We start from the raw sequence: 27,291 nt of genomic DNA, 5'->3' as shown, positions 1-27,291 counted from the left end.
GGTGCTGGTTCCTGCTGCGTGATGGCAGCATGGGCAGGGGTGCCAGGCTGGTACGGGGAAATGCCACGCTTTGTTTGCGATGAAAAGAGGGAGAGAAAGAGCGGCTGGGGCGGCTGCATACGGAGAAGGAAATTTTCTGGCTGGGGAACGTGTAAAATGATTCCCACAAGGAAGGGGCTCTGCCTCCACACCGTGCTGGGGTGAAGAGCCAGTGTTCCCAGCAGGAGGTGGGTTTTTGGCTGATATAGGGAATGGGGGGGTGGTGGTGGTAAGGTGGTTATTAGCCAAAAACCTGGGATAAGGGACTGTAAGACCCATTAGCAGTGGGACGGGGCCTCAGACCCCCCAAAGCAGCCTCCTTGCCTGCTGATTCACATGCACCACATTCCCAAAGATGCCCTGTGTTGTCCCCATCCCATAAAACCACCATTCCCCATAACAAACCCATGTGCCTAAAAAAAGGTCTTAAACAATATTTTCAACCCAACAGCAGGGGAAGAAAGGATGGGAGACGAGAAAGAGCTGCGCCCTTGGTGCTAATGCAGCTTTATTGGTGAAACCCTTTATTTTGCTGCGTTTTCTGATGCAGCAAATGCCCTTTCACCCTCCGGTTGCAGGACCTAAGCTCACTCCTGGGTGCTTCAAGGCACCATGTGCCACCATTTGAAGGCGAGGGGCTTACGGCGGACGTTGGTGCCGCAGTGGACGTCGCCAGAGAGGACATGGTAGGAGTAGTAGTCGTCGATGAAGGTGCAGGTGAGGCCCAGGGGCTCCAGCAGCGCCCGCACCCGCTCCTCCAAGCAGCATTGCCCACCCACCAGCGGTCCAAAGGGCTTGGGGATGCCCAGGTGCCTGCCCAGCACCAGCATGTTCACCTGCAGCCAGACCAGAAAATAGCATTTGCCACCCAAAAGGTGTGTTTGCATCAGGTGTGGACAGAAAAAGAAGGGTCAGAGGGGAGGAGGTCTCACCATGTCTGGGAAGAGGGCATCTGCGCGGGAGCCCTTCAGGATGAAGAGCTGGGGGATATCAATGATGTCCTGCTCACTCAGGCCCAGCTCCTGCTTCAGGAGGTCACGGTTCCAGTCAATGCAGCGCTGTGGAGAGGGAGGACCTGGAACTGCCACCCCTGGCCATCCCAGCCCTCCGGATCCCATGCGCAGACCCCTGTGTGCCCCACTGCATCCTGCCTGGAGCCTCACTTGCTCCATTGCATCCCACCCCACCCTTTTGAGCAGCCTCCTGAACCCATCCCCAACCCCAGCAACCTCTTTTTCCTTCAGTTTTGACACCTCTGCAGTCACCTGGGGCATCGCCCAGCAGGACGATGGGCTTGGGGTGAGCCACCACTCAAGGGTGTCTGGCTTCTTCAGTGGCTGCTCTTCTCACCCGCCTGTTTTCACACTGCACAGTGCAACTCACATCACGTTTCCTTGCTATTCCCCAGGATCTCTAAAAATGCTGCCTGCACCCAGAAATCATGCAGCAGCAATACAGAAGTGAGGAGAGCCAATCTGCTCAAATCCACGGCTGCGAAGTCCTACCTGCACATGCCTGTTGTCGTTCTTCAATGACTCGTCTGCCAGGATCTCATCAATGCTTCTCCTCTCACTGCCCTTCAGCCCTGCATAAGGATGGGAGCAGAGCGTTAAGGGATGCCTGTAAGGGACGCTGGTGGTCCCTGCCACGCCGCAGGGATGCCTTGCCCACTCCCTTACCAACAAGCTGAGTAGCTTCCCCGTGGCCCTGCCTCTGCTTCTCCTTGAAGAGCTTGTAGCAGGCGTTGGGGCTGGCCAAGAGAAGCCGGAATCCCTGCGGGAGACAGCCCGAGGGTCACGCTTTGCTGTTGGTGGGATATTTTATCCCACCGTCCTGCTGAGAGACAGCCCGCTGCTCCCAAACACAGCCCCAGGCATTGTAGGGTGCACGGGATGCCACCGTCACAGGGTGCATGGGATGCCACCCAGGGACTCACCGTTTTCCAGGAAGCCACCCCAAAAGAAGGTGCATCACCCCACTCCCCCTGGGTGGACAAGCAACTGCAAAAAGGGCTTTTTTTTTTTTTTTTCGTTTGCAGAAGACACCCCGTGCGGGAACAGGGATGGCTCTGGGGACCAGTACCTTCCTATCATAAGCAGGGACAAAGGTGAGGAATTCATCCACGTGGCCCACGCTCAGCCACTCCGAGTAAACCTCCACCGGCGCCTGCACCTTCTGGGCGTAAAGAAAATCCCTGACCGCCTTGGACATCCGCCGGCCGGAGGACCTGGGGAGCAGAGGGAGGAGGAGAAAGTGGGTGGCCATCACACCCCTCCCCAAGATTTATCCCCATCCTTCCCCTGAGCATGGTGCCAAGGGGAGAAGATGCATTTGCACATCCCATTTTTATGGCAAACGGCTGGAAATGGTCTGAGCAATATACATCTGTATTATATATCAATGTATCTAGATATTGTATATTAACATATCTAGATCCTGTATATTAATATGTTTATATCGACATATAATATAGCTTTATTATACCTTACTATCTCCTCTATATATTATTATACATTAATATATATCTAGGCCATATATATCTCTAGGCAATTGTGCATAACATCCTCTGTTCTGTTTGGGCATCTTTCACTCTGTCCTTGTGAATCTTAAATTACTCCTTATGCAGCACTTTGTGCGGGCGTGAAGTTTTCTTAGACAGAGAGCAGTAGGCTGGGAAAACATTAATTAAACTTCTAGTAATAAGGGATAATTACAGTCCCGGCAAGGCTGGGAAAATGCCATTTACCCACCACCATAACCGAAGCAAGCCCCCTGGCTTGCAGCGGGGCTGGGGTTGGAGCATCCTGTTTGTTATCCTGGATCAAATCCCATCTGGATTCGTCCCCGTTGTTATTTCTCCAGGAAAATAACCTCCTTTGTGGAGGATTTTGCAGGGCACTGTTGTTCCCGCAGGGCTGCCTAGCACTGCCTGCCCAGAGCAAAACAATTTCCAGTTATTCAGGGTTTTACCCTTTCCTGGATTTCCCTGCTTTTCCTTTTAATAGGATAGGGAAAAAAAGTAAGCCCGGATGCTTACAGTGCTGTAGGATTGGAGCAAAAGCACCAGCAGCTTGGGAGGGGGTAAAAATCAGAGCGGTGGCAGGATTTTGTAAGGTATGAAGGAATAACAATGCGGTTTGCATGTCACATCTGGGGTCTGATGGGAATCGCCCCAAATTTCCACTCCAAAGGGTGCAACCTCTCCTCATGCAAGGATTTCTGGTGCTTCCCCACATCCCAGATGGAGGGCTCGAGTTCCCCTTGCATCTCACCAAGGCAGGGGGCTGCCGATCAGGATCCGGCCCAGGGGATACTCCTTCCCTTGCACTGTCACCGGTGGGCTGACATCCAGGTTGCCAAAGGAGTCAAGGCTGGAGACGTCTCTCCTGGGGGGCTCACGGGTCACGTAGCCAAAATCAGGACCCTGGGGAAGAGAGGAGCAGTGACAGGGACCACCTGGGTGGGGGATTTTGCAGGGAGAAAGGGGGCTGGCAATGCAGCCACGCACCAGGATCTTTTTAAAAGCAAAATCCTTCAAGCCTCTGTTCCTGGGTGAGTCAAAGACGACAGGGAAGGTCTTGTGTGGCGCTTCCACATAGCCAAACTCTAGCTCGTCCTGTTGCAGGAAGAAGAGGAGGAGGAGGAAGAGGAGAAGGAGGGCTCCTAGCAGAGTGATAGCCATCTCCACAAGGCATGTGGTGAGGGTGGAGGAGGAAACATGGCACACCTGGCAAAGCCCGGCTATTGCCCTTAACCCCAAGGGAGGCAGCTGTCTTGCTCTCCCTGGGGGGTGACACCCCACCTGGCATGGGTCACCCCTGGGAAAGCGACACAGGGCCACAATGGGCAGGGAAGAGAGGCAGGGACGGCAGGGCTTGAGCATGCTGCGGGGCACCCTGCACGTCCAGCCGGCACACACCATGCCCTCCTGGCAATGCACTGTGGGGCCCCTCTTGCAGTGGAGACCCTTTTGCAAAGCCCTACGGCATCCCTTTTGCAATGGAGTCCCTCTTGCAAAGTCCCTTTTGCAATGGGGTCCCCCCTTGCAATGAGGTCCCTCTTGCAGTGCCCCATGGGGTCACTCTTGCAAACCAGGGTCCCTGTGCAACATTTCTGTGCTGGTTGCCACCACCAGCAGCATTTCCCTATGCTTTAGTTCGTGGTTGCCTGGTGATGCCTCTTAGCATCCAGGTGCTTCCCTGAGCAACTCAGCCAGTCCCTCCCAGAGGTGCCAGCAACAGGGGTGACACCTTATGTGCCCCAGGAGCTTGTAAGGGACCAGAAGAGCCACATATTACAAGCGTCAATTGATGACCTGGATCCAGCGGTCACTCCGGGTTTCCACTTCTGAACAGATGGTCAGCTTGCAGTTGGCTTTCTTCAGCAGGACCTGGAGCCCTTCCAGAAAGACTTCATTGGAGTCTGAGCCTCGCTGGATGCTGGAGGGAGAGGAAGGAGCGAAGGCTGCAAAGGGGGATCACAAGAAGCCCCTCACAACCCTGACCAAGCAGCCCATTCCTCATTCCTAATTGCGCTGGGCAATAGTGCTGCACGAGATTAGACCCCAAAGAGGGCCCTCCAGCCTTTCTCCTTGGGGTGGCAACGAGTGCCGCAGTGCCACCAGGCTCCCTACCCAAATACTGCCTCCAGTATAGCATGCACAAAGCTTGGCTCACCCTATAGCTGCTACATATCAAAGAAGGGCTGAAAACTCCTCCTTGGAGAGTCCCCCAAGGCAGGAGAACAATGGGGTGACATCGCTCCTACCTGCAGACAAAAACCTCCATAGGCTGCTGGGTGTTGGGTGTCATTATCCAGGGTGCCATGCGGAAAACCACTGTATCCGTGAAAATTGGAGTGCCCGGTGAATTCTGCAAGGGGTGAAAACAGCGTGGAGCAGCGGTTGAAAACCCACCATTGGGGGACTTGGCAGGGGATGGGGCAAATCTCACATACCTTATGGGGGACCTCCAGCAAGCTGACGCTGAAGGAAACCAACCCAGAGAAGCCCACATCGGGGAAAGCCAACCCTTCAACGTAGAAGGTGTTTTCTCCACTGCCGACATGGTCCAGCACGTAGGAGAGCTTGTCTGGCCCCAGCACAGGTTTGTACTGGGGGTGTGAGTCACTCCCTGGAGAAATACCAAAATACCCAACCCAAGACAGTGTGACCAACCTGTCCACTGGGCTGGAAAGAGGCACCAGTGAGGAGGTGGCTGATGCCAACGTGGTCTGCAGAGGAGTGGGTGTGCCTCTCCTTCTCTGGGGAACACACTTGATCTTCCTATACAAAGAGGACTCTATACCCTCAGGTCCAACCCTTTCAAGATGCGTGGCTCAAATTAAGCATCTAATGATATACTTGGGTTCCCTGACCTGATTTTGCTTGGGGAGCTGGTGGCATTCAAAGGCAGAATGTGCTGCCCGACGAGATGGGCTGCATTGTGGCTGGGTCATTGCCTGCACCAAAAAGGTGCTGGGAGCCACGTGGAGGTTATCTGTCCCATGGGAACGTCAAAATTTCAGCAACGTCCTTGAGAAAAGCTTTTTTTTTATCCATTTTCCCATTTATTTTTTCCATATAACCCCATCTTCTACAACAGCAGAAGAGCTTTGGGGATAAGTGAGTGTTTCCAGCAATCAGGGCTGCCCAGCCTTTCACCACAGTGAACAAAAAATGTAGGGTTCACCCACCTTGGGGTCATGCACGGATATCTGGGAAGAAAGGAAGAAATACTCACGGATAGCATGGAAAACCCGTACTTTATCCGCATCCGACTCAGGGACATGCAGGACCACCTGGTACTCAGTAAAGATAGCACTGGGACCCTGAGTCCGCAGCAGCATGACAGACATGTCCTGAAGGTCTATGGTGGGCAGGGGGAAGGGTGGAGAGAGGGGAGGGCAGGGGGAAGGGTGGAGAGAGGGGACATGGAGAGAGGAGATGAAGGTGTTGCAAGTGGGAAACATCCCAGTGAGACCTTTTGGGTCTCCTTGCACCGCGGATGACACGCTACCTGCACTGGTCCGTATGTCCACCTCACCGCTGTCCGTCCCCCCCCTGCCAGGGCTGTCCCGGTCGCAGTTGACCAGCAGCACGGCACCTTGCCCATCTGGACCCCACGTCCATTTGGCCTGGAGGAGAAGCACCCAAAAGGGGTGAAAGCAAGATTTCCTTAATTCCAGCCTCCTCCAAAACCAGGGAAAACCCCACCACCACGGCCATGCTTGAAGGACAACCCACAACAAGCAGTCAAGGCTAGTGGGGAGACAGCAATGATGCTTTCAAGCCACTAAATTTCCTAACCTCTAGCTTCTAGCAAGGCCAGCAAAGGCTATTTCAAACAGATCTTATCTTCCAACAAGCCAGAAAATATCTGCCGGGCCTCATCTAGACAACACTACGCTGTTTCTAGAAATACATCTCATCTTGATGTACAATTTGCACTGCCAATTGGGCTGCAGCTAATTACCCAGGTGTAAGTGCTTGGGCATATGCAGATATATTGCCAAAGGGGTAAATCTCTTGCTGTTTGCTAAAGTTTTAGCTGACTCATTTAGTGGCATGTTTCAAGTCCAAAATGGAAAAAAAAAAAAAAAAAAAAAAGGCGGTGGGGGGAAAGGCAGAGTGTTTTCTCCTATGTGGGCTGGACTGGAGAGGTAGAAGATTTTGGTACGGAATAAGAAAATAATGACTTTTCCTTCTCAATTAGTACATTGAGAATTTGCCAGGTTATTTGCCCTAATGCAGACATCAGAGGCACCACCCAAGTCCCTCTCCCTCCTGGGGATTTTCGGGGAAGAGACTGCAAAGGGGTACACCCGGCACTGACCCCCCATACACCGCCTACAGCAAAGTTTCTCCTTACCTTGTCCTTCCCTTTGCTCTTCACTCGGCCACTACGGCTCAAGTCCACATCCAGGGATACATCTGAAACATCAAGAGGGAAGGAAGCCACTGGCAGGGGAATGAGCTCTCAACGGCATTTTGGGCTCAGCCTTGGCACTAGCCATGAGTCATCCAACACCAACCCCACCTTCATGCTCCGATGCTGCTCCAGACCCTGTCTCCAACAAAATGCTGATAGAAAAGCCAACTTTATAGCTTTTCCATGGCTTTCCCCCTTTGGTCTCCAGCTATCGTCTCCCACCTTGGTTCCTCCAGCAGGGACGTAATCACTTTATGGCATATTTTGTGTTTTCACTGATTTCATATTGATGATACTGTTTTTCATTATGCCAAAACATGGTGGAGGCATGAAAGAGTTTTCACCACGGGTGAGTGGTCACCTAAATAATTACTAGGCTCGATGCAATGTTTGAGAAGGACTTTCCCTTACAGAGCTCTTCTTGGCCCAAATCTCTGTCTCTGCTGCAATAAAATGGATGTTTACCAGTGACCTCATCTAAACCCTACCTAAATCTGTATTAAGCCTACCTCAACATAGAAACTCCTCCAAATGGGAATGTGGAAAACACAGGCACTGGTCCTTCTCCTTGATGCAAAGAGGAGGACATGGAGAAGCTGAAAATGAAGCTCTAAATCTAAGCAAGTGAAAAACATTTGTAAGGCAAAAGCCCTGCCGACAGCAGTGGCCCCATGGGACATGGGAAACTATCATGGTCATGGGACACAGGAAACCATCAGCCTCTACAGGTGCAATTTTAGGAGGCATATGCATGACTTAAGGACACAGGTCTGACTGTCATGTGAACACTTTAGAAAAACCCAAACTTAGGGTAATTAATCCATCCAAGTGGAAGGCTCTATATCCAGACTGGTTGTCTAGACTCCCTTTGTAGTCAGCAGAGGAAAATAGGCATTTCAAGGGAATGATTCATCTCATCCTAAACTTCTAAAATAGGTCAGACGACTACACTTTGGTGCCTGTTCCTCACCCCTAGCTGCAACGGAGGTCAAGGAGGGGGATGCCAGCCAAAGTTGGGTGAGATGGTCTCCTTTGGTTCCTCTGCCACCAACGCAATGGCCTTGGCAAGCAGAGGAGGATGCTCGGTGTGTGCGTTGGGTGGGGACACAGCCCAGCCTGTGTCTTTTTTGCACCATATAAGGCAGCATAATAACATTTTAATTATTTCCCTCTTGCTTGTCAGCATCAGTCAACACCCAAACCTTCATTGCACATTGCAGAAGGGCAGCCCGCGCCCCCCACTTAACTCCCATCCCATGAACCCAACTAGATCTTGGCATCAGAAAGAGTTGGCCGGGTTTGAAAAAGCATTGCTGTAATACCTACCTACGCAAGTGAGATACAACCAAGCCACCGAAAGCTCATTGCCTTCTCGTCCGTAGTATGAAATCTTAACCTGCAAAGACATCATCAGATCACGACCCAAGTCCTGTGTCACATCATGATGAGTAGGTCTTTCTACTCACTGGGTTGACCAACCAATGCTATACACCAAGTTCTTGGAAGATTCATCCAAGTCATTCTCCATTAATCACAGTTCAGCGAAACCATTTCTGCCTGCTTCAGCACAGAAACAGGCATGGAAAAAGCCAAGGTTGGAGTATTTTTTCTGCTTGGCATGGAATTTTTGACACCAGCTTTTGCAGCCACTGCTATCTCATCTTTAGGGCTCAACATGTGAACTTCTCCTTCTTAGTTTCATTTTTCGTAAGTGATAATTACACAATTCTGTTTAAGTTTGAGTTTTTTCCACGGAAAAAATCCAATGTCAGAACCACCTAGAAATGCTGGAGCCTGCCCATAACCCTCCCTTCTCTCTAGAAATTCTGACTTATTTTTCAAGTTGCTTAAGCAGCAACTAACCTTATTGTCATTTACTGTCCTGCTGGTGACATCAATGGTCACTACAACCTCTATATCTGGATCCAGGGGCCATCTGGAGTTAATCATGGGTTTTGTCGTGAGGCTGTGGATGATATGGACCGTAACTGCGGAGGTGGCATGGACATCAAATGACGTGGCACCTTTGGGGGTAGATCTGAAACAGAAAGCAGTGTTGGGTTATAAACCAAGTTGTCCCTCCTGTTCTCTGTGGAGCCAAATACTTGAACCTGGAATTAAAATCCAGCCTTAACTGGGTGGAAAGGACTCAGAAACCATCTCCAGGTGATGAAATGCGTCATCTGAATTTTATATGTATTATCTCTGTGGCAGTGTTGAGCAAGCAGAGCTCCCACTGGAGCTTCAGCACGTCCGTCTGTGGTTAAGCCTAGATTGCAAATTGCTGAAGTTTGGGCATCCAATCTCCCTCCACAACAGCAAGAAAACCCCCAAAATGTCAGTATCTCATGAGAAAACCCCAACAAAGAGCCAGGACAATTTATTATGTCAACCATCCAGGGAAATGGTTATTGTGGACCATACCCTGACCTGAGAGATGCTCAAACTGGAGCAAAGCCTGAATCGGAGCATGGAGAACCCGCACCCCACCTGCATGACATCCCTCACCTTTGAAGTGCTGCCTACCTGCTCATTACAGCACCCCCATCCCAGGAGCACGAGTGCTCCGACCTGTCTGCCACCAGGAGCCAGCCTCCCCAGCCACACACAAAAAGGGACAGGGTGGTAAATTTTAACAGTGAGGAGAGAAGAGGGGAGGGAAAAAAAAAGGGGACAGAAGAGATTTATTCCCAGTGTTACTCTTGGCATGGCATCCCTGGTACCTGCAGTGGCTTTTAAGGGAAGATTAAAGAGTCATCTTGCTTGTCATCCCTCATATTTAACATCGTGCAACATCATAAATCCACCTGCACACTGTTGCACACTGTGACTTCTCAAATTTGGGTCTATTTGCCCTGATTTTACAGCCCTCACACCTCAGCATCATCACCAGATCCCCACTGTGCACCATTTGCTGCCCCAAAACAGTCCAAACCACAGTCAAAGCTTGACACATCCATCACCAAGCTCCCCCTGACCAGTGCTTTGCAGGAACAAAATGATCCTATTTTTTTAGTTGAAAGAACATCCGCCGTCTGCTTTTTTGGACCAAAGCTCAAATTTGCTACCAAGGAGCCAAATCAGCCTATTCTGGGGCTTGGGCTCCGCGTTTAAATGGAACTGATCTTGCTTTGAGTCCTAATCCAGGGGGGGAAAAATTGCAAATAATAGGGTTTATATATTCCCATCTGGCTGAGGGAAAAAATAATACTATTTAGGGCAGCTGAAGCTCAGTCTGAAGCCTTTTTGGGGGCTAACAGCATGTCCTGGCTTGGCTCCAACATGCAACCCCAATAATTGCTATGGATGCGATGCCGGTTGGCTTGTCCTGTAGTCTCTATCATTATAAACATGATTTATTAAATAATGACAATGTAACAGCAGGGTAAATACAGCCTCATATCTGGCCAATAAAGCAACCCCCATATTTAATGGAAAAATCTCTTTTTATGAAATCACCTGCACAAACCCGCTGGTGGATTTTTTCTGCCTGAGCCACACATTTTATTCTTTAGCTCATTTTAGCTCCAGCCAAGTTGCCTGTCTTGAATTGCTCTTGCCTAATGTTTTCACAGCCAGAAATAGATCACGTTTAGCCAGGGTGTGCACGGGCTTTGCCTGCAAATCGTCATGGCTCAGCTACATTTCGACGCCTTGCATTTGCCAGAGCCAACGTCCCTCCTTTGGCTGCAGCTCCCCATGGGACATCATCCCCTAAAACAGACCCAGCGGGACATGTCCACCATGCACTGAACAAACTTGCCAAATCCTTGAATGAACCCATGATGTGGGCTCAAAATGAGCTCTGATTTTCCCCCAGCACCCATTTCTCCTCCAAAAAGCGAACACGCCATTGGGCTCCCCCAAAACCCATCAGCTCTATAGAAAACAACAGGGATAGCCCGGTCCCAAGCCTTACCGGCGTGTATCAAGGAAGACCTCGGTACCCAACACGCAGACACCATAGCTGGCATGGCTGGTGGACATCTGTATGACGTGACGTTGGGGCATGATGTGCCGGGGACAGCGGCCACATGTGAAGAAAGCTGCTGCCTGGCTTTGTAGGTAAACCAGCAGGACTGGATTAAAAGGCAGGGGAATTTAACTCCTCCTTCCCTCGATGACGGGGTTCAGCCAGGGGACCCTTCAGTCTCCACCTCCACCACCCAGCAAGCTGCCGCCCTGCTCAGGGAGATGGAGGTGATAAAGCAGCCCCGGGAGGGGACACGGGCAGCTCCAGGGAGATGACACCCAGCAGGGGGGCAGAACAGGGTGGGTAACACCCAGCCGTGCCCCAGGATGCTTGGCAGCAAGCTCTTTCAGGGTTTATTCTCACTTTTTTATTCCCTTATAGCTCCATATAAGGACTCCAAAGCTTAATGCATTAAACATTTTTACCTCCTGCTTTAGGGCAACGTGGTTGTTTAGGGTTATTACAATACACTGTATCATTAAAATAAAGCATTTTCTTTAAAACAACCCAAATTTTCCATCTAGCTTCTCTACGAGTGACTCACGGCCTCAGCTACCCCATTAGGGCAATGCCCGAATAAAGCCTAACAAAAGGAGATGTTTGTTCAGGTTGGTCCTTCCCATAACAAAAGGAGATGTTTGTTCAGGTTGGTCCTTCCCATAACAACTCCCGAGGAGCACGACAGGCAGAAACGGGTGCAGGGAAAACTGGTTATTTGGCATGCAGGGAAGGGGAAAAAAACAAACAAGAACAAAACAATAAGAGGCTTTCAATGGAAATTAAAAGTTCTCTGTGTTTTGCTTGGACATTACCTTTCAGGGGAACTGGGGTTTTTGGGGCATACAGCAAAGCTCCCATGGGAAACATCCACGTCACTGGAAGATGTCATCTATCAGAGATAGTCATCTCTCTCCAGGCCATCCCAGGAGGCTTTGCCTGCCTGCAAAGAGGGAAACCAAGCGAGATTAACCTTGCTGAAGCCAGAAAGGAGGTCTCCACCACTTCTGGGGAAGGAGGCAGCAGCTAAGATGGAGGAAAAAGGCAGTGCAGGGACAGAGAGCGCACCAACAGCCCCATCGCTGCAAGGTTTGTCCACACAGCAAGGGGGGACGCAGGGTAACGTGGTCATGTTAGGGATGCAATGGGCAGGACAGGGCTGGAACCAGAAGAAATCCAGTTTTGTGAGCAGCAGGACCCCTTGCAAGCCCAAAGAACCTCTTCTAAGCTTGGCAGAGCTAGAAGGACTAGGCCTCACCACTGCACCGAGCTGCACGTCCTTAGCCGGAGGAGCAGTGACCTGCACACACCTTCCCCTGCAAGATCAAACCAGCTGCTTTAAAATATCTCCCAGCCAGTCTACATTAAAGGGCTCCTTCTGACTTTAATTGCAGCTGAAAAAAAAAACCCCAGCACTGTGTCTCAAACACAAGAACAGTTTTAATAAGATCGTGGGAGCCTGCTTGAGGTGGCCAGGATGCTTAAGTGGGGAATGCTAGTGGCATTTCCAGGCTCTCCAGGACCTTGCCTTGCTTGGCTTGAAATTTCAGATAAAACCCTGTTTCCCAAAATCCAGCACAAGCCAAACTCCTCATGGTAACAGACTTGTGAATTTTGTTGGTTCTCAAGGTCCCTCACAGAAGCACAAGCCTTCATGCACCCCTAAAACCCTTCAAGCTGGGGTGAAGCAGAGCTGGCACAGTGGGCAAGGAGCTTGCTGCATCCTCCAAGGAAGAGTCTGGCCACGGCAGCATCTCTACCAAAGAGAGCTGCAAGTTGGATTTCCCACTCGTGGCTGCTGGTCACACTGGTTTGGACTGGGCATGGTGCTGAGCTTGCCACCTGCTGTGATTTTAGCATCGTATCCTGCTCAGCTGGTTTGAATCCTGTGCCGGACAGGGAACACACCTTAATCCCCACGGGGTCAGGCTGGTATGGTCTGTAATCTGGAGGGAGGTGGAGGATAGTGGTTTCAGGCTCCCAGTGAGCATGAGGGCTTCAGCAGAGGGTCTGGGAACATGTGCTTCTCCAAATCCACCTGGGATCACACCTGTCCAGAAAGGATGGAGAGACAGTGCTGAAACCTCATCTTCATTTTGGGTTTGGGGTTTTTATTCAGCAAGTTTAGTCACGGCACATTTTGAGCCACCACGGTCACTGCGGATGCTCACTCAAGCCCAAAACACCTCGTCTTCGTTGGGTGGTACCTACACTCACTCCTTCTTCCTCCTCCACCTGCTATTAGCACCAACATGCCTGTGCACAGGGAGAATGACGATTTTAAGTCATCTGGCCCATTCAGAGCTGAGTGCTCCTTCCTAATAACACCTTGTCCTGAGAAGTTGCTATTAAGATCCCTGGTACACAACAGACGGGATCCCGCCTCTCCATCAGATTGTGTGAGCTTGGTCAGACTTGGTTTTTGGGGCTCACTTCATCTTTCTCCCAATTTCAGCCAGCTCCATGATGGAGCTAGGTCCGACCCCCCAGTGCTCCCCCAGGAGCCCCATTAATAGCCCAGACCCCCTTGGGGCGTTTCTTCTCACCCATCCTGCACCACCACTCTGTCAAAGAAAGTTTGATAATCTCCTTAAGCTGATAATTATACCTCATTTATTATTCTGTATGTGTAATTGCAGGCATAAGAACTTTTAAGAGCCATGTCAGTCTAATTACTTGCAATAGGGCAAGACATTGAACCAGTTATCAAGTCCCACTTGGGTTTGCATGAAGTTTTTCCTTAGGCATGTAGCTGTAACAGCAGGGCAGGAGCATCCCAGGCAGGCACAAGTCCCCTCTCAAGGACCTGCATTCCCCATCCCAGTTGGAAGCCAGAGAAGATGGGCAAGAGGCTGGTTTGGACCAGCAAAAAATGCTTTTAAAGCTGGTAAAACCCAACAGATTGCTGCCAGTCCTGGTAAAACATCCTGGCTTTGCAACCACTTTGTCCTGGGTGAGAAAGCACCAAAAATCTCTCTCCATCTTGTCTTCTCCCCAAAGTAAAGGTGTCTGCCTGGCTTGGAGAGTTCATACCTGGCAATCCAAGAGCAAAGCACCCCATAAAACTGCTTTTGCCTTCCGGGGCTGGAGTCATGCACGTACCCCTGTGCTTGCCCTGCCCACGCTTTCCCCCGGCTTTGCATCAAATTTGCTGCCCTATAAATATCTCCCTCACTGGGGCGAGCTGGATGCCTCTTCCATAGAGAGCAATAAAGCCACAGGTGGGCTCCGCTTCGCCCCAGCTCCTTCATCCTTGCTGGTGGGTTGGTTTCGCCTCCTCGAAGCTGCCTGCCTCTTCCAAAATAAAGCCAGCGCAGGCAGGAATAGGCAGGAACAGGCAGTGCCTCATGGCTCGATTGGGATGGGCACCTGTTTGCACCTCCTAAACATGAAAGGTCAGCCTGAAAGGACTCTATCGGGGGAACATTTCCCTCCTACTCTTTGCAATAAGGCACGTGCCTGCTGGCAGGGAGCCACAAAATGACCCCAAACCCCCTCACCAAGCACCCATGGAGCTTAAAACCCCCTTGTACACACCTGCTCAGTCCTCCTCAGGGAGGAGATGCTAGGCGATGCGCACGTGAAAACCCTCAGGAATGAGCTCGCTGGGGCTGTTTGCAAGTTCCAGCACTGGGATCTGTTCCCAGGTCCTCGAAATTAGGGCAGGCAGGGATCCATCAGCGGCGGGGAAGTTTATGCAGAGCAGCTCCTAATCTGGCAGATCTGATTTTTTAAAAAAACAGAGAACTCCTCTGACCAGATTGACTATAGCCACGAAACCACGAGCCTCCAGACATCTACATGTATATAGATATCTATCTATCCATATATACACACATACGTCCTGTGATGGTTTACCATGTCTGATGTCCCATCTGATAGCACAGCGTAGGTCCTGCATCACAAACAGCACTTTTGACTCCTGAAAAATCCTGTTCTTGCAGCATAAACTGAGGTTTATTTAGCCACTCCTGGGGGGAGTCACCCAAGCCGTCACTGTGATGGGGACAGGCAGGTCCTTGTACTTGTCCCCAACACCAGATGCAGGTATGGAGATGGTGCCTCAGCCACCTCTCCGCAGTGTGATTGCCCCTCTCCTTCGTCCCCAAATGAGACATTGCAATGGGTGGGTGCTTTGCCAAAGGCTCTGCAAGAAGGATTTAGTATTTTCCCCACTGCTGGCATAGCTGCAGCAGCTCCATGAAGACCTTCAGAGGCTTGCAAAGACCCCAGAAAGCTTACAAAGACCCTACACAGCTGGCAAAGAGCCCCAAAAGTCTCCAGGAAGTTTGCAAAGACCCCAAAAAGCTTTGAAAGACCCCACATGGCTTGCAAAGACTAAACCTGGTTTCCAAAAACCCCAGGAAGCTTGCAATTGTGCTCAGCAATGCAAAGTCCTCAATCACACTTGATGAGGTCACAGCAAAAAAACCCACCAAACTACAGATGTGAAAGTGGATTTGAGCTTATTTCCTACAGCCCAGCCACAAAGAGAAGAGAGCACTGAAAAAGAAAAGCCCGAAAGGGATATAAGTAGGGAACATCAACCTGAACATTTCTGCTCCTCACTAATTACTTGTGGCTTCCAAAATCTGGGGCAGAAGCTTGGTTTTTAAAATGAATATTTAGCTTGATGTTAATAAATAATGCAAACACCTGCGTGGGCAGCAATTGCTCCTGACGTGCTCCACTGTAGTGCAGGGTGGCAAATGGCAGGTTTGTCATGCAAAACCACCTCTGATTTCTCCTCATCAGCAACTGGCTCCCCAGCTTCCCTTTGAAAATAAGCACGGGGAAAAGAACAAGGGGAGAGTCCTGTTCTAGCCTAAAGGCTGGGAAATTGTATTTCTTCATCTCAAAAGCAGCCAGAGCTTTTCCCTAGAGAGCAAAAACAAGCGGATACCCAACAGATGCAAACACCTGCCAAAACCCAAAGCACTGCAAAATCATCTCCACGTTGAGCTGCTCATCCCTGTTTGGGGTCAGGGAGATGCTAGAGGGATGGGGAGTTGGGGACAGCTGGGGGAGCTCCTTGCACAAGGCTGGGAGCCAGCCAGGCTTTGGGCCAGCTCCCCTCCCTCTCCATCCTTCCCTCCCCTTGGAGATCATTTTCATGGGGCTTTAGAGGGTCCAATCCAACTGCCCCCTCCCTTCGGACAGGGGTGGAGGCTGCAAAGTTGTCATCCCAAACTCTGCAAGCTCCAAGAGCTGATTGATTTGCTCCAGGGCCAGAGGAGGAGGAAGGAGGTGTACCGGGCAGGAAGGAGAAGCAGCTGGGTGCTGCCAGGGGTCTCAGTGCCACCCAGAGCAGGTGGGGAGCGGCGTGCGTGCCCATCGTTGGGGCATCCAGGCTGCTGCACAGGGAGATGCCAGGGGACCGCACACTCCGGCTGCAGCATGGGAACCGCATCGAGGCCCTGTGCGTGCTGGGCACCCACATCTCCGCCGATGTCTACAGGTGAGTGGGATGCCCTAACAATCCCTTTCCTCCTCCATCTCTGCACCTTCACCTTTCTTCTCCCCTTTACCCCCTGTTTAACCTTCTGCAAATTTCCCTTCCTCATTTTTCCTTCTGCTCCCTCAAAACCCACAGCCTTGACATTGTGATTTAATGCAATTTGTGGGCAAAATCCTCCCTGGGCTTTGCAAATCTACACAAGTCCCAGGAAAGCTTTGAGCATCCGCATTTGCACGATATGGTATTTACCCCAAGTCTGCAACAGCAATGGGTTTGATCCATTTGTGGTGAACAGATGCAATGTCATCTTGGAAAGCTGCTGGAGCGTGGAGGGATTAGCAGGAGCTATGGGGATGGACTGCAAAGGAGGGGATGTAGCTGGGAGACAGGAGGAAAACAAGATCTAGTGACCAAGCAGTGTCCAGCGAAAGCATGCAAGTCCCCACAACACCAACCCTGCTCCCCTAAAACATGAAGTGCTGTACTTCAAGATAATTATTCCCCCAAAGGAAAAAGTTTAAAAGCTCATTTCATGGTTAATTCTGGTCTTTGCTGCTTTTGCAAATCTTACCCTTGATATTCAAGCCAAGCAGCACAGTTACAACTCACCTGGCGTCTCTCCAGGTCAAATCTCCTCCCAGTGGGATTCCCAAAACCCAGAAACAAGGAAACCAAACCAGTTTTTCCATGCATAATTAAATGTAATTTAACGATTTAAGAAACACCCAGGCAGCAGCAAATGAGCACTTAGATTTCCTCTCCCTCTCTCTGCAACGGGCACAGGTTTGGTGGGGCTATCAGCATTCCGAAATCCAATAAATGATGCTGTAACGGTGATACGGCGTGAGCTCTCGGGTGTCAGCAGCATGCATGCTCAAAGGGAGCCTGCATCTCAGGAGCTGCAAGCAGCCCCAAAAATAATAACCCTGGAAAGATGGGGAAATTGGGGAAAAGGAGCCAGAAGAGGGGAAGTGGATGTGTGGAGTGACTTGGGAAGAGCAAGGACACATCAGACTGGGAGTGGTGCTACACTAGCTGCTTCAGGGTTGGATAAAATCACTCCGAAAATTAAGAGTTTCCCATGGTAAAGTCTCCCAGCTGGCTTGCCACACTGTTATGATGAGCTGTTAAATACCTGGTTTGGCTTGGTTGGAAAATAAACACAGATTTCTCTATTGAAGTGCAAACTCAAGTTCAGTTCCAGCAGCACCAAGTGCTTTCTTTGGCTGTGATAATTATAGATTGTAATCTGCACCAATGGCTATGAAACCGACTCATTTTACTAAAATAGCATGTTCTGCCCTAAAAAACCCAAGACACTTTAAGCATTCCCAGGCAGGGAGGAAAGGGCAGAAAGGTACCAGCAGTCAGCGTGGAGACGCCAGCATGCCCAGTCTTGGCTGTGTGCTGGGCAGTGAAATTAGTTGCAGTGAGAACCAGGTGGTTTTGAGATAAACCTCTAAAAATACAAAGCATTTTTGGCAGGGCGGCCCCAGCTGGGGCAGCTTCCTTCAGCGTGAAGCACACAGAAGGGGTGAGCATGGAGTTGGTGTGCCAGGGCCAAGCGGAGGTCGTGTCAGCCCCCAGCAGTGGGACACGGTGGCCACTGGATGAGGGGACAGTTCTGAGGTTCAGCATGAGCCAGGCCAGCACCGAGGTCAATGATAACAAGGTAAGAAGTGGGGTGCTGGGCTGTGGGACCTCCACAGAGGAAGAGCATCCTTTCCCAAACAGGCATCTGGGGGTTTGCAGGTAACTGTCAGCTTTTACACAGACGGAGGGCAGCCCATCAACCAAGCCGGGGTCTTCCTCACTGGCATCGGTGAGTACGAAGGCCTACTGCAATGCAGCAATCTGTCTTCACCCCCTCAGTCCCTTGCGGTAGGGTCCTGTGACGTGGGGGAAGAGACGGACCCAAGTTTGCAGGGTTTGGGGGGCTTTTGCACTCACCCAACCTTGCCTTACCCTGAGATGATGGTGGGGTCTGTCCACCCAGGGATCTCTCTGGATGTGGATGCAGATCAGGATGGCATGGTGGAAAAGAACAACCCCAACAAGGTAATTCAGCCTGTTCCACGGCACAGAAAGTCCACAGGCTTGCAAGAGCCTGAGCTCACTAAGCTAAGCCTCAGTGGGGTGTTTTAGGCAAGCTGGACCTGGGGTCCTGAGGGACACGGGGCCATCCTGCTCGTCAACTGCGACAAGGAGAGCCCTTTCACTCCAGCATCAGACTGCAACGATGAAAGGGTGTTCAACAAAGAAGGTAACACAGCTTTAAAAAAAAAAAAAATCACATAAAGCAAAAAATGCTCCATTATTCCCCCTCTTTAACCTTTTTTGAGATGAAATTTTGCTTGGGAACCAGCTGCCCATGAGCTGCTTTCCACCAAGCTGCTGAGTAAGCTTCCCACATGGGAATTCATTTTTTTTTAATGCCGTGCTAACTAATTGCGGTCAAGCAGGGGCATGAAGCACAGCCAGAAAAATAGCAGAGGTGCCACTGACGGCAGAGCTCAGCCCAGGGTTGCTTCGCACGGGTGAAAGGAGCTCGGGGCAAGGCATGCGGCCGGCAGCCAGGAATACACCCGCCTGTTCCTGGAAAACTAAAACCACATGGAACTGGTGCCCATCAGCTTTTTGAGGCCAGAGATCAACTGTGCCAGGGCTATGGGGGGAAAAAAGAAACTGGCATTTGCTTCAAAGCACAAGCCACGAGCTTTGCTAGCAGGACCACAGGTTGTTTTTCCAGCTTGCAAAGGCTGGTAGCAAGGGAAGAGCAGATTTCTTGGCATGGGAGATGCAAACCCCAGGAGGGAGCATACAAGTCAGCCAGAGCTGCATGGTGCAATCACCCATCACTCAGGTTTTTTGTTTGCAACCCAGATTTGCTGGACATGTCTCGGATGGTCTTAAGGACTGAAGGGCCACAGCGCTTGCCCCGGGGACACGAAATCATTCTCTATATTCCTGTCTCTGATGCTGACAAAGTTGGAGTCTTTTATGTGCAGAGTAAGTTCTTCCTCACCTCCTCCTCTGCCCCTTCCTCCTCATTTGTAGTGCTCTTGAGATCCCTGCAAGCTCTTTTCTTGTCCTCTCCATGCTCTTCAAATGGCACTTCTAAAGCAAATCATGCCCTTGGCATCCCTTCTCCAATTTTTTTCCAGCATTGAGTATTCTCTCTTCTCAATTAATTGGAAAACTTTGGAGATCAACAAGCAGAGGCACAGTGCCATAAAGCCATTTATCCAAGGTCATCCAGCAAAGGAGTAGTAAAAAAAAAAATAAATGTATCCTGATACCCAGATGTTTTATCCATGATGGCAATATGCTCTAGGACACATTTTCCCCTCCTTGTTCCTTGTTGTGGGCCCAGCAATTTATTCTCTGGGACCAAAAGCACTCATCCAGCCCAAAAACATGCCATTAAGCAGCCTGGCCTTATCCCTCCATGCAGGAGCAGTCTGTCAGCAGGAGGGCTGGTGGCATTGTCATCCCATGGTAGGTCAGATGGAGGCTACAAGGGCAGAAACACCACGAAAACATCTTCCCCATGACTGCACCATTCAAGAAAAGGCCAAGACATTTTTCCTCACCCTTTTTGTGCATGACCACAAAATTTTGAGCCCCTTAACTCCTATTTAAAGGTACTTCTGCCAGATGAAGTTGCATCTACCCACAGAGATGGAGAAGCTCTAGCACACAGGGATTGTGGTACCTCCTTGCACACAAGCAAAATAGACTTGAAACTATCAATGAAGTTTTGGAAATTGCCCACTTCTCCCCTTTTTCTTGCAGATCCCTTCTGCAGGCAGCGCTACATCCACGTGCTGGGCCAGAGGAAGCTGTACCACACCGTGCAGTACACTGGTGGGGCCACTGAGCTTGACTTTTTCGTTGAGGGGCTCCGCTTTCCTGATGACACCTTCTCTGGGCTGGTCTCCATCCATGTCAGCCTCCTGGAGACGCTAGCTGAGGTCTGGGTGCTCCAGGGAAGGGGCACAGATGGGAGGCTGCAACAGCCCAAGAGGCATGGAAAAGGGGAAGGGGATTGAATGAAGAGCAGTGCAAAAATGACCTCAGGGGTAGGGTATTTAGGGGGAACAGTGGTAAACAGGGTGTGGAAAGTCCTTGATTTGTGCTTGCCTCCCGCAGGGTATCCCACATACACCAATCTTCACTGACACAGTAGTGTTCAGGGTAGCACCATGGATCATGACTCCCAACACCTTGGCACCAGAGAACGTCTTCGTCTGCAGGTAAAGGCCAAGGGATGATGCCTTCCCAGCCAAATCAGCATCAGCCCCACAGTCTCCCTGGAGGTCACGGAGACAGGCTGGGGTGGTGATGGGCAGAGGGAAAGGCAGCTGCCTGCAGGGGATGGGATATCCATCCTCCAACAGTCCTTCATCCCCTCCCTCCTGCCATCCACTTTCCCAGCATGAAGGACAACTACCTCTTCATCAAGGAGATAAAAAACCTGGTCAACAAGGCAGGCTGCGAGCTGAAGGTTTGCTTTGGCTACATCAACCGTGGGGACCGCTGGATGCAGGTAGGTGGGCACCAGAGAGAGGGCAAAACTTTCCCTCCCTGCTGATGTGCCCCATGCAGGTTTTCCTCCCTTCTTTAGGATGAGATTGAGTTTGGCTACACCCACGCTCCCCACAAAAGCTTCCCGGTGGTGCTGGACTCCCCTCGAGAAGGAGGGCTGGAGCAATGTGCCATCAAGGAACTGCTGGTAAGAGCAGGACAGTCGCTTGCATTTCCTGAAGAGCAGCTTGCAGGTTTTTATGCTTAGCCTATTTCACCACTCCTAAATCACTGCTTGCACTTGGCTCGTTGAAGACCCTACAATGAATTGCCTAAAAAATGAGAATTTAACACCTCTGCATGCAACTGCATGGAGATACTACCCCATCCACTTCCAGCTGGGAGTACACCAACATCTCCCTCAAACCAAGGATCAGAGCCTAATCCACATCTCAGCCACACAGAAAACCTTTTATTCAGAAGGTGCTGGACAAGAGGAGAAAGGAGGCGCTCACTCCTCTGGCAACAAAAGACTCTTGCCAAGCTCTGGGATAGGACTGGATTTCTTCACCCTGAGTATCACAGCAATGGGCTGGTTTTTCCTTTCCTCCTCTAGGCCTGCAAATACGCAGCAGCTCCCAAGCAGGAGAGGAAAGGAAAGCACGAGAGGGGTCAATTTACTTCCTCGGAAGAGGACAAGATGCAGCCAGCTGCCAAAATCATCCCTGTGGGGCTTCTTTGCCAAGGCAACGGGCCAGCCACGGGCAGGGCATGCAAAGAAGGCTGCCTGGGAGCGCAGCGACCCTGGCCAGGGCATTTTGGGAGAGCCCAGCAGACAAGCATGGGAGAAAGATGGATCGAGTGATCCCTTTGAGATATCACCATACAGAATGGGCAGGACACCCCCAAGTAGCCACCAAATCTCTGCCCTGTACACCCAGCCAGGCCCTGACAGCAACCTCAGCCCTGGTCGTCTCTCTTGACTGTAACAGAAGAGGACAGTTCACTTTTTTTTTTGCTGCATGTCACTTTGGGGAAGGTTAAGTACTTTCAAAGGCATTGAAATAAATAGTTCCTCATGCCTGAAACAAGCACATGCAGTCCTAGATTCATCAGGCAGGATGGGAATAGCACGCTGATCCGCTCCTTCGCAAATTAGCCAGGCAACCGCTCCTATCTGCCCTCTTTAGGAATTGCTTTGCTTCGTATTTAGAGAAGTAATTTCAGCCTTTGGAGCTACTAACACATTATACTCCAATTTCTGCTTTGAAGCCTCCTCTAATCCCCACTCCTAACTTTCCAATCTCATTTTCCAGCTAGGAATATTTAGTCAAACGCAACACACACAGGTCCTCCTCTCACCCCAGCCAAACCCTAAGCCCCTGGGACCCCATGCCAGGGAAAAAGGAGACGAGAGGGAATTAGCCCCTCAAAATCAATCTGGAACTGATAGGACTTGGATGCAACCTGCAAACCTGGGATGAACCATCGCCTTGACAGTTGAAACCGTACTGGCTCTGTGGTTTATTAAACTGAAATAAGCTGAGAGCAGGTGTTTCATGCTCAGTCCCTACCGCAGCACCCGGGGAAAGGATGTGACCCCCAGCCATCCTCCAGACATGCTCCCCAAAAATTCATGCGGAGCCTTGGGGAAAGGCAGGCCTGCTGCATCCTCTCTATCCCAGCTTCTCCAAACACCCTCAATGAAAAAAAAAAAAAAAAAGCAACTCCTAGATCAAAGCCATACACCCTCAGGTCTCCCTGCTCATTTTTACCAACCTGTGTATTTGGTTTACCCCTATGGAAACTCAACACTAGCGAGCGACGGGGATTTAATGCAAACCCAACAGACACCTGATCTGCTGTGAGCTCCAAGCCCATACTGACTTGAACCAGAGAGCAAGGACAGGTTCAAGGCAGGATTTTTGTCCCACTACTGCCATTTTTGCCTTGGTTTTAACGTTGCAATCTCTCCCTTAGGCCTTTGACCCTGACACATCACAACCAAGGCTTATTTACCACTGCATGCACAACGCCCTAAATCCCAGATATATCAGGTCCTGAAAATCAGGGCTTAAGTAGGATTTAAGTGAAGTTCAGCCCTTCAGGTGGCTCTTATGCCTGGAGCGGACTTACCCTCAGGGGCTGAAGTTCATCTAGCTCAACAAGAGTCATCCAGATCCTCAGCTTCAGGGCTACACCAGCACCTAATTAGCTTAATGCAGACACTTAAACATTGGCTGTGGGATAGCAGAGAAGATCCCTCCCCAGCTGTGCCCCGGCATTTGTCATTTATTACCAAGACCAGATGACCCTTATCCTCTTGCCTTTCCTCTCTTTAGCCTCCCCCCACCCATGGTCAGCCTCCACTCTTGATATTTTTACCCACTGGAGCAGGTATGAGCCCACAGCAGGAGAGATAAAAAGCAAAGATATGGAGGCAGGGGGAACTTAGGGCAAAGCCCACAGTGATTTCCATTTCCTTAGGGCCCCGACTTTGGCTACGTGAGCAAAGAGCCTCTCTTCGAAGCCACCACCAGCCTCGACTCCTTCGGCAACCTGGAGGTCAGCCCACCTGTGACCGTGGCAGGGAAGGAGTATCCCCTGGGAAGGATCCTCATTGGCAGCAGCTTTCCCACGTAAGAGATGGGAAACCCACATGTATGGGAGCAAGGGAACCACAAGTGTCCCTAAACATCATTAAAATCATGTTAATGGGCTTAATTAGCCATTCCCTGACCAGCTGTGAATATGGTCCTCTGTGGGGCAGGTGCACCCAACCCCAGTGCTCAGTCTCTGCCTTCACATTTGCACCCTTCTTTCTTTCCTCCACCTTGGTAGCAATTTATGTGTATGTACATATTAATGCAAAAATATTTATTCCCCCTCTTGGGGATATTTCACTCCCAGATCTGCAGGGAGGAGAATGACCAGAGTGGTGCGAGATTTCCTCTATGCCCAGCAAGTGCAGGCTCCCGTGGAGCTCTACTCTGACTGGCTGTCTGTGGGCCACGTCAACGAGTTTGTCAATTTTGTGCCCACCTCTGACAAAAAGGTACTCCAAAACCCCATGCTGTTTCCTGGTTTCTCTTCCAAGATACTAATCCCATTGAGGCACCTCTAGGGAAAACCCCAAAGGTCATCTGTTTAACAGTCCCAGCCAGTATTTTTTTGAGTTTTCACCCTGCCCCCAAAATGAGGGCTCTGAATGCAAAAAGGGACTTACTACTCTAACAATCAAGACAGACAGAAGAAAAAAAGGTGCCAGCAAAGGTAGCCCAGGAAATTTAAAGCTCAAGATTCCCAGGGCTGGCCAGGGCTCACAGCTGCTCAGCATCTCCCAGATGTTTCCGGAAGCTAGCTCTTTCCTCTATCGTAGCTTTATTACTTCTGAAACAAGACTTTTCCCATTAGGGGCAACTATGCCTTGACCTGGATGGCTCAGAAAAGGAGTATTTATGCCCACTTTTGCCCTCCCCAGGGCTGTGATAAGCCCTATAAGAGATACCATCAAGACTGCAGCAAGCAGCCTCCAGTACTCCACCAAGGAGCAAGGAAACCATTTCTGCTGGTGGGAAGCCAGCCAGCATATGCATGGGGCTCAGACCCCAGAAATCCACAATTCCCACGAGATTAGCTTAATAATGACTTTTGACTGCTTCTGATGAAGTCAGAGCACAATTATTCCCTTGCTCCATCCCCCCCCTGCATTGCAATGCCAACCCAGAAACAAAAAACCCCAACAATCCAGGCAGCAGCAGCAACATTCCTCACCCACCATCTCAGCTCGCTCAAATCTCCAACAACCACCCTCCCGGGGGGTTTATACACCCCACCTGGGGTGGGCAGGATTGGACACAGCTGCAGCCAGGCTGCAGTTTCCCCTCCCTGCCCCAGCAGCAGTTTAAGCCCTCAGGGTCAGTTTGGAGGGTATTTGCCAACAGCATAAATCACCAGATCTCATTCAGATACAGCCCCTCAGCACTGCAATAAAAAAGGCAATAAATAACAACAAAAGACATCTATTTTTAAGAGTTGAAGCTTGGATTCCTTGCAAAAATAAGTCCCTGAGGTTCCCCCAAGGCTTCAGGTAAGCAAGCCACTTTTGGTGACCACTCTCCCTCCTGTCTTGCCCCAGCGATTTCGAATGCTGATGGCCAGCCCCGCGGTGTGCTACAAGCTCTTTCGGGAGAAGCAGAAGGAGGGCCAGGGCGAAGCCACCATGTTCAAAGGCAAGGGGACAGTGGGCAGCTTCAGCCTAGCTTTGATGTCAGCTGAGACAGCCAGAGCCACCCCACCAAGCATCTGGCCCGAGGGCGGCAGTGCCTGGCCAACGTGCGGTACTGGGGGGAAGTGGGGACCTTTTCCCACCCGGCTGCCCTTCACAGCTGGCAAGCGGGATGCCTGCCCACCATACCCAGCCTCCTCAAGCCCTATTTTGGGAAAGCGAGTGGGACGGGAGGGATAAAGCCCTCTGCACAGAGGGGATGCTTGCTTGGTGGGATGGAGCATCTCTGTAAATGCCAGCAGAGCTCCAGCACGGAGTGGGACAACTAGGGGCTCTCATGTCACCCCAGATTAGTACCATTTTTTCACGTTTGCCCTTCCCTCCATGCAGCAATGACATTTTGATTGCTAGTTTGGGCATCCTTTAATTGGAGTTTTAAACATCATCCATCCACGACAGGGCTGTGGAAAGATCTCCCTGCCTCTGTGGTCCTGTTGGGTCACTGCCACCTGCCTGGGACCTGGCCGTCCCCAAACAAGGGGTGGCCTCCATAGAGGTGGCAACTCGGGTTTTATGGACCTGAGTGGAGAAATTCAGCAGGTAATGATTCCTGTGGGCAGGAGGATGGAGGACAGGGCCTTTCCACTACTCTTTCCAGTGGGCAGAGGTTTTCTTCCCACCCAGTTTCCCAGCAAACCAAGAACTGGGACTCCCCGTAGCCTTAACACCAAGCTCAGGAAACAGATTTTTGGGGACTTTTTCCACCTCCATACCATGACTTAAGCCAGGCTTCTGCTAGCACTGCTTCATTTTGATGGGGGTTTGCATTTCTAGGCTACTCGGGGGCAGACACAAAACGGGTCACCATTAACAAGGTCCTTTCCAACGACATCCTGGTGCAGCAGAACCAGTATGTCCAGGTAATAACCAATATTTCCAGTAATAACTGGTATTTTTTGCAATAACTTCCCCAGGATGGTACAAACCTTTAAGGGAGGTGTTGCATTTTGGCTCTCCTCCTGTGTAAGATGGTTTTGGGGGCCATGCACACCTGTGTCCCCCTGCTCAATGTGCTCTTCTCCATCCCCTCCAGCGCTGCATCGACTGGAACAGGGATGTCCTTAAGAAGGAGCTGGGGTTGACAGAGGAGGACATCGTTGACCTGCCGGCCCTCTTCAAGCTCGACAAGCAGGGCAAAGCTGTGCCGTACTTCCCCAACATGGTGAGGGGCGTCGCTGCTCCCCAGATCCTCTCCAAAAAGCAGTTTATTCAGTCAAGATGAGTCCCCAAAGTTGTCCCTAAAAAGCACAGTATTTACTTCTGTCCAGAAATAGGAAGTATCTCCAGCCAGGCTCAGATAAGCCCAGGTCTACCATAACTTTGTGGCCTTGTGTTGCTTGAAGTGGGATCAACCTACATAGTTTTGAGGTAAAAATCTTTCAAAGCGGTGAAATTGCAAGGCATGGGGCTCGTCCCTGGAGGAGGGTGGCTGCAAAAAGTGGCATTGACGCTCCATTGTGTGGTGAGGTCGATGGAGGAGGGTGGCCAGCAGCTTTCCTTCGGCTTCCTCAGTCCTGACACTGCTGGGTTCCCCTTCTGTCACCCCACAGGTCACCATGATCATCCTGGCCAAGGACCTGGGCATCCCCAAACCTTTTGGCCCCGTGATGGGGGGTGAATGCTGCCTGGAGCAGCGGACCCGCTCTCTCCTGGAGCCGCTGGGCCTACACTGCCACTTCCTCGAGGATGTGGCCTCCTACCATGGCAGGCTCGGGGAGGTCCGCTGTGGCATCAACGTCCAGCGGCGGCCCTTCACCTTCAAATGGTGGCACGTAATGCCGTAGTGAGGCTTGCACCTCAGCCCCCGGTGGCTTTTTCTGTGTGTGTTGCTTGCAATTCAGTTAATAAATAAATTTGCTGTGAGGAAAGAGGCTGGAAATTAAATAACAGACGATAATTCTGAGAGAAAGAGGGGGAAGCCCTCAAGAGGGTGAGGCCAAGGGGATGCCATTTTGGCCCTCACCCACCATTTTGCCCTGCCTGGTGTCGGGGCAGGTGGGAGGGTCTCTGAAAAAAGAATAAAGCCTGGAATTAACGGAGGGACGGGCTGAATTCCCTTCTCCCCCAAAAGCGGGGGGAT

General features: G+C 50.8%; 2 protein-coding genes across 2 annotated transcripts; one reads left to right on the top strand and one right to left on the bottom strand.

Annotated features, from left to right (window-relative positions):
* Window positions 1-641: 641 nt before the first annotated feature.
* On the bottom strand, window positions 642-11,117 carry LOC119145599 (protein-arginine deiminase type-1-like). The gene is made up of 16 exons (XM_037382234.1): window positions 10,888-11,117; window positions 8,832-9,006; window positions 8,295-8,364; window positions 6,909-6,970; window positions 6,057-6,174; window positions 5,781-5,906; window positions 4,996-5,171; window positions 4,807-4,910; window positions 4,355-4,478; window positions 3,548-3,655; window positions 3,312-3,463; window positions 2,122-2,266; window positions 1,719-1,812; window positions 1,545-1,624; window positions 972-1,097; window positions 642-875 (listed from the first exon to the last, which is right to left on the bottom strand). The coding sequence occupies exons 1-16, from the start codon at window positions 10,977-10,979 to the stop codon at window positions 642-644; spliced, it is 1,986 nt and encodes a 661-aa protein (XP_037238131.1). The 5' UTR covers window positions 10,980-11,117.
* Window positions 11,118-16,177: 5,060 nt separating this feature from the next.
* LOC119145578 (protein-arginine deiminase type-2-like) lies at window positions 16,178-27,250 on the top strand. The gene is made up of 16 exons (XM_037382192.1): window positions 16,178-16,396; window positions 17,882-18,068; window positions 18,149-18,218; window positions 18,393-18,454; window positions 18,542-18,659; window positions 19,280-19,405; window positions 20,192-20,370; window positions 20,549-20,652; window positions 20,834-20,945; window positions 21,024-21,131; window positions 23,411-23,562; window positions 23,834-23,978; window positions 25,062-25,155; window positions 25,986-26,071; window positions 26,245-26,373; window positions 26,762-27,250. The coding sequence occupies exons 1-16, from the start codon at window positions 16,305-16,307 to the stop codon at window positions 26,993-26,995; spliced, it is 1,998 nt and encodes a 665-aa protein (XP_037238089.1). The 5' UTR covers window positions 16,178-16,304; the 3' UTR covers window positions 26,996-27,250.
* Window positions 27,251-27,291: the final 41 nt, after the last annotated feature.

This window comes from Falco rusticolus, chromosome 3, assembly GCF_015220075.1.
Source record: "Falco rusticolus isolate bFalRus1 chromosome 3, bFalRus1.pri, whole genome shotgun sequence".
Classification (NCBI taxonomy): Eukaryota; Metazoa; Chordata; class Aves; order Falconiformes; family Falconidae; genus Falco; species Falco rusticolus.
This window is presented reverse-complemented; position numbering and strand designations above follow the sequence as displayed.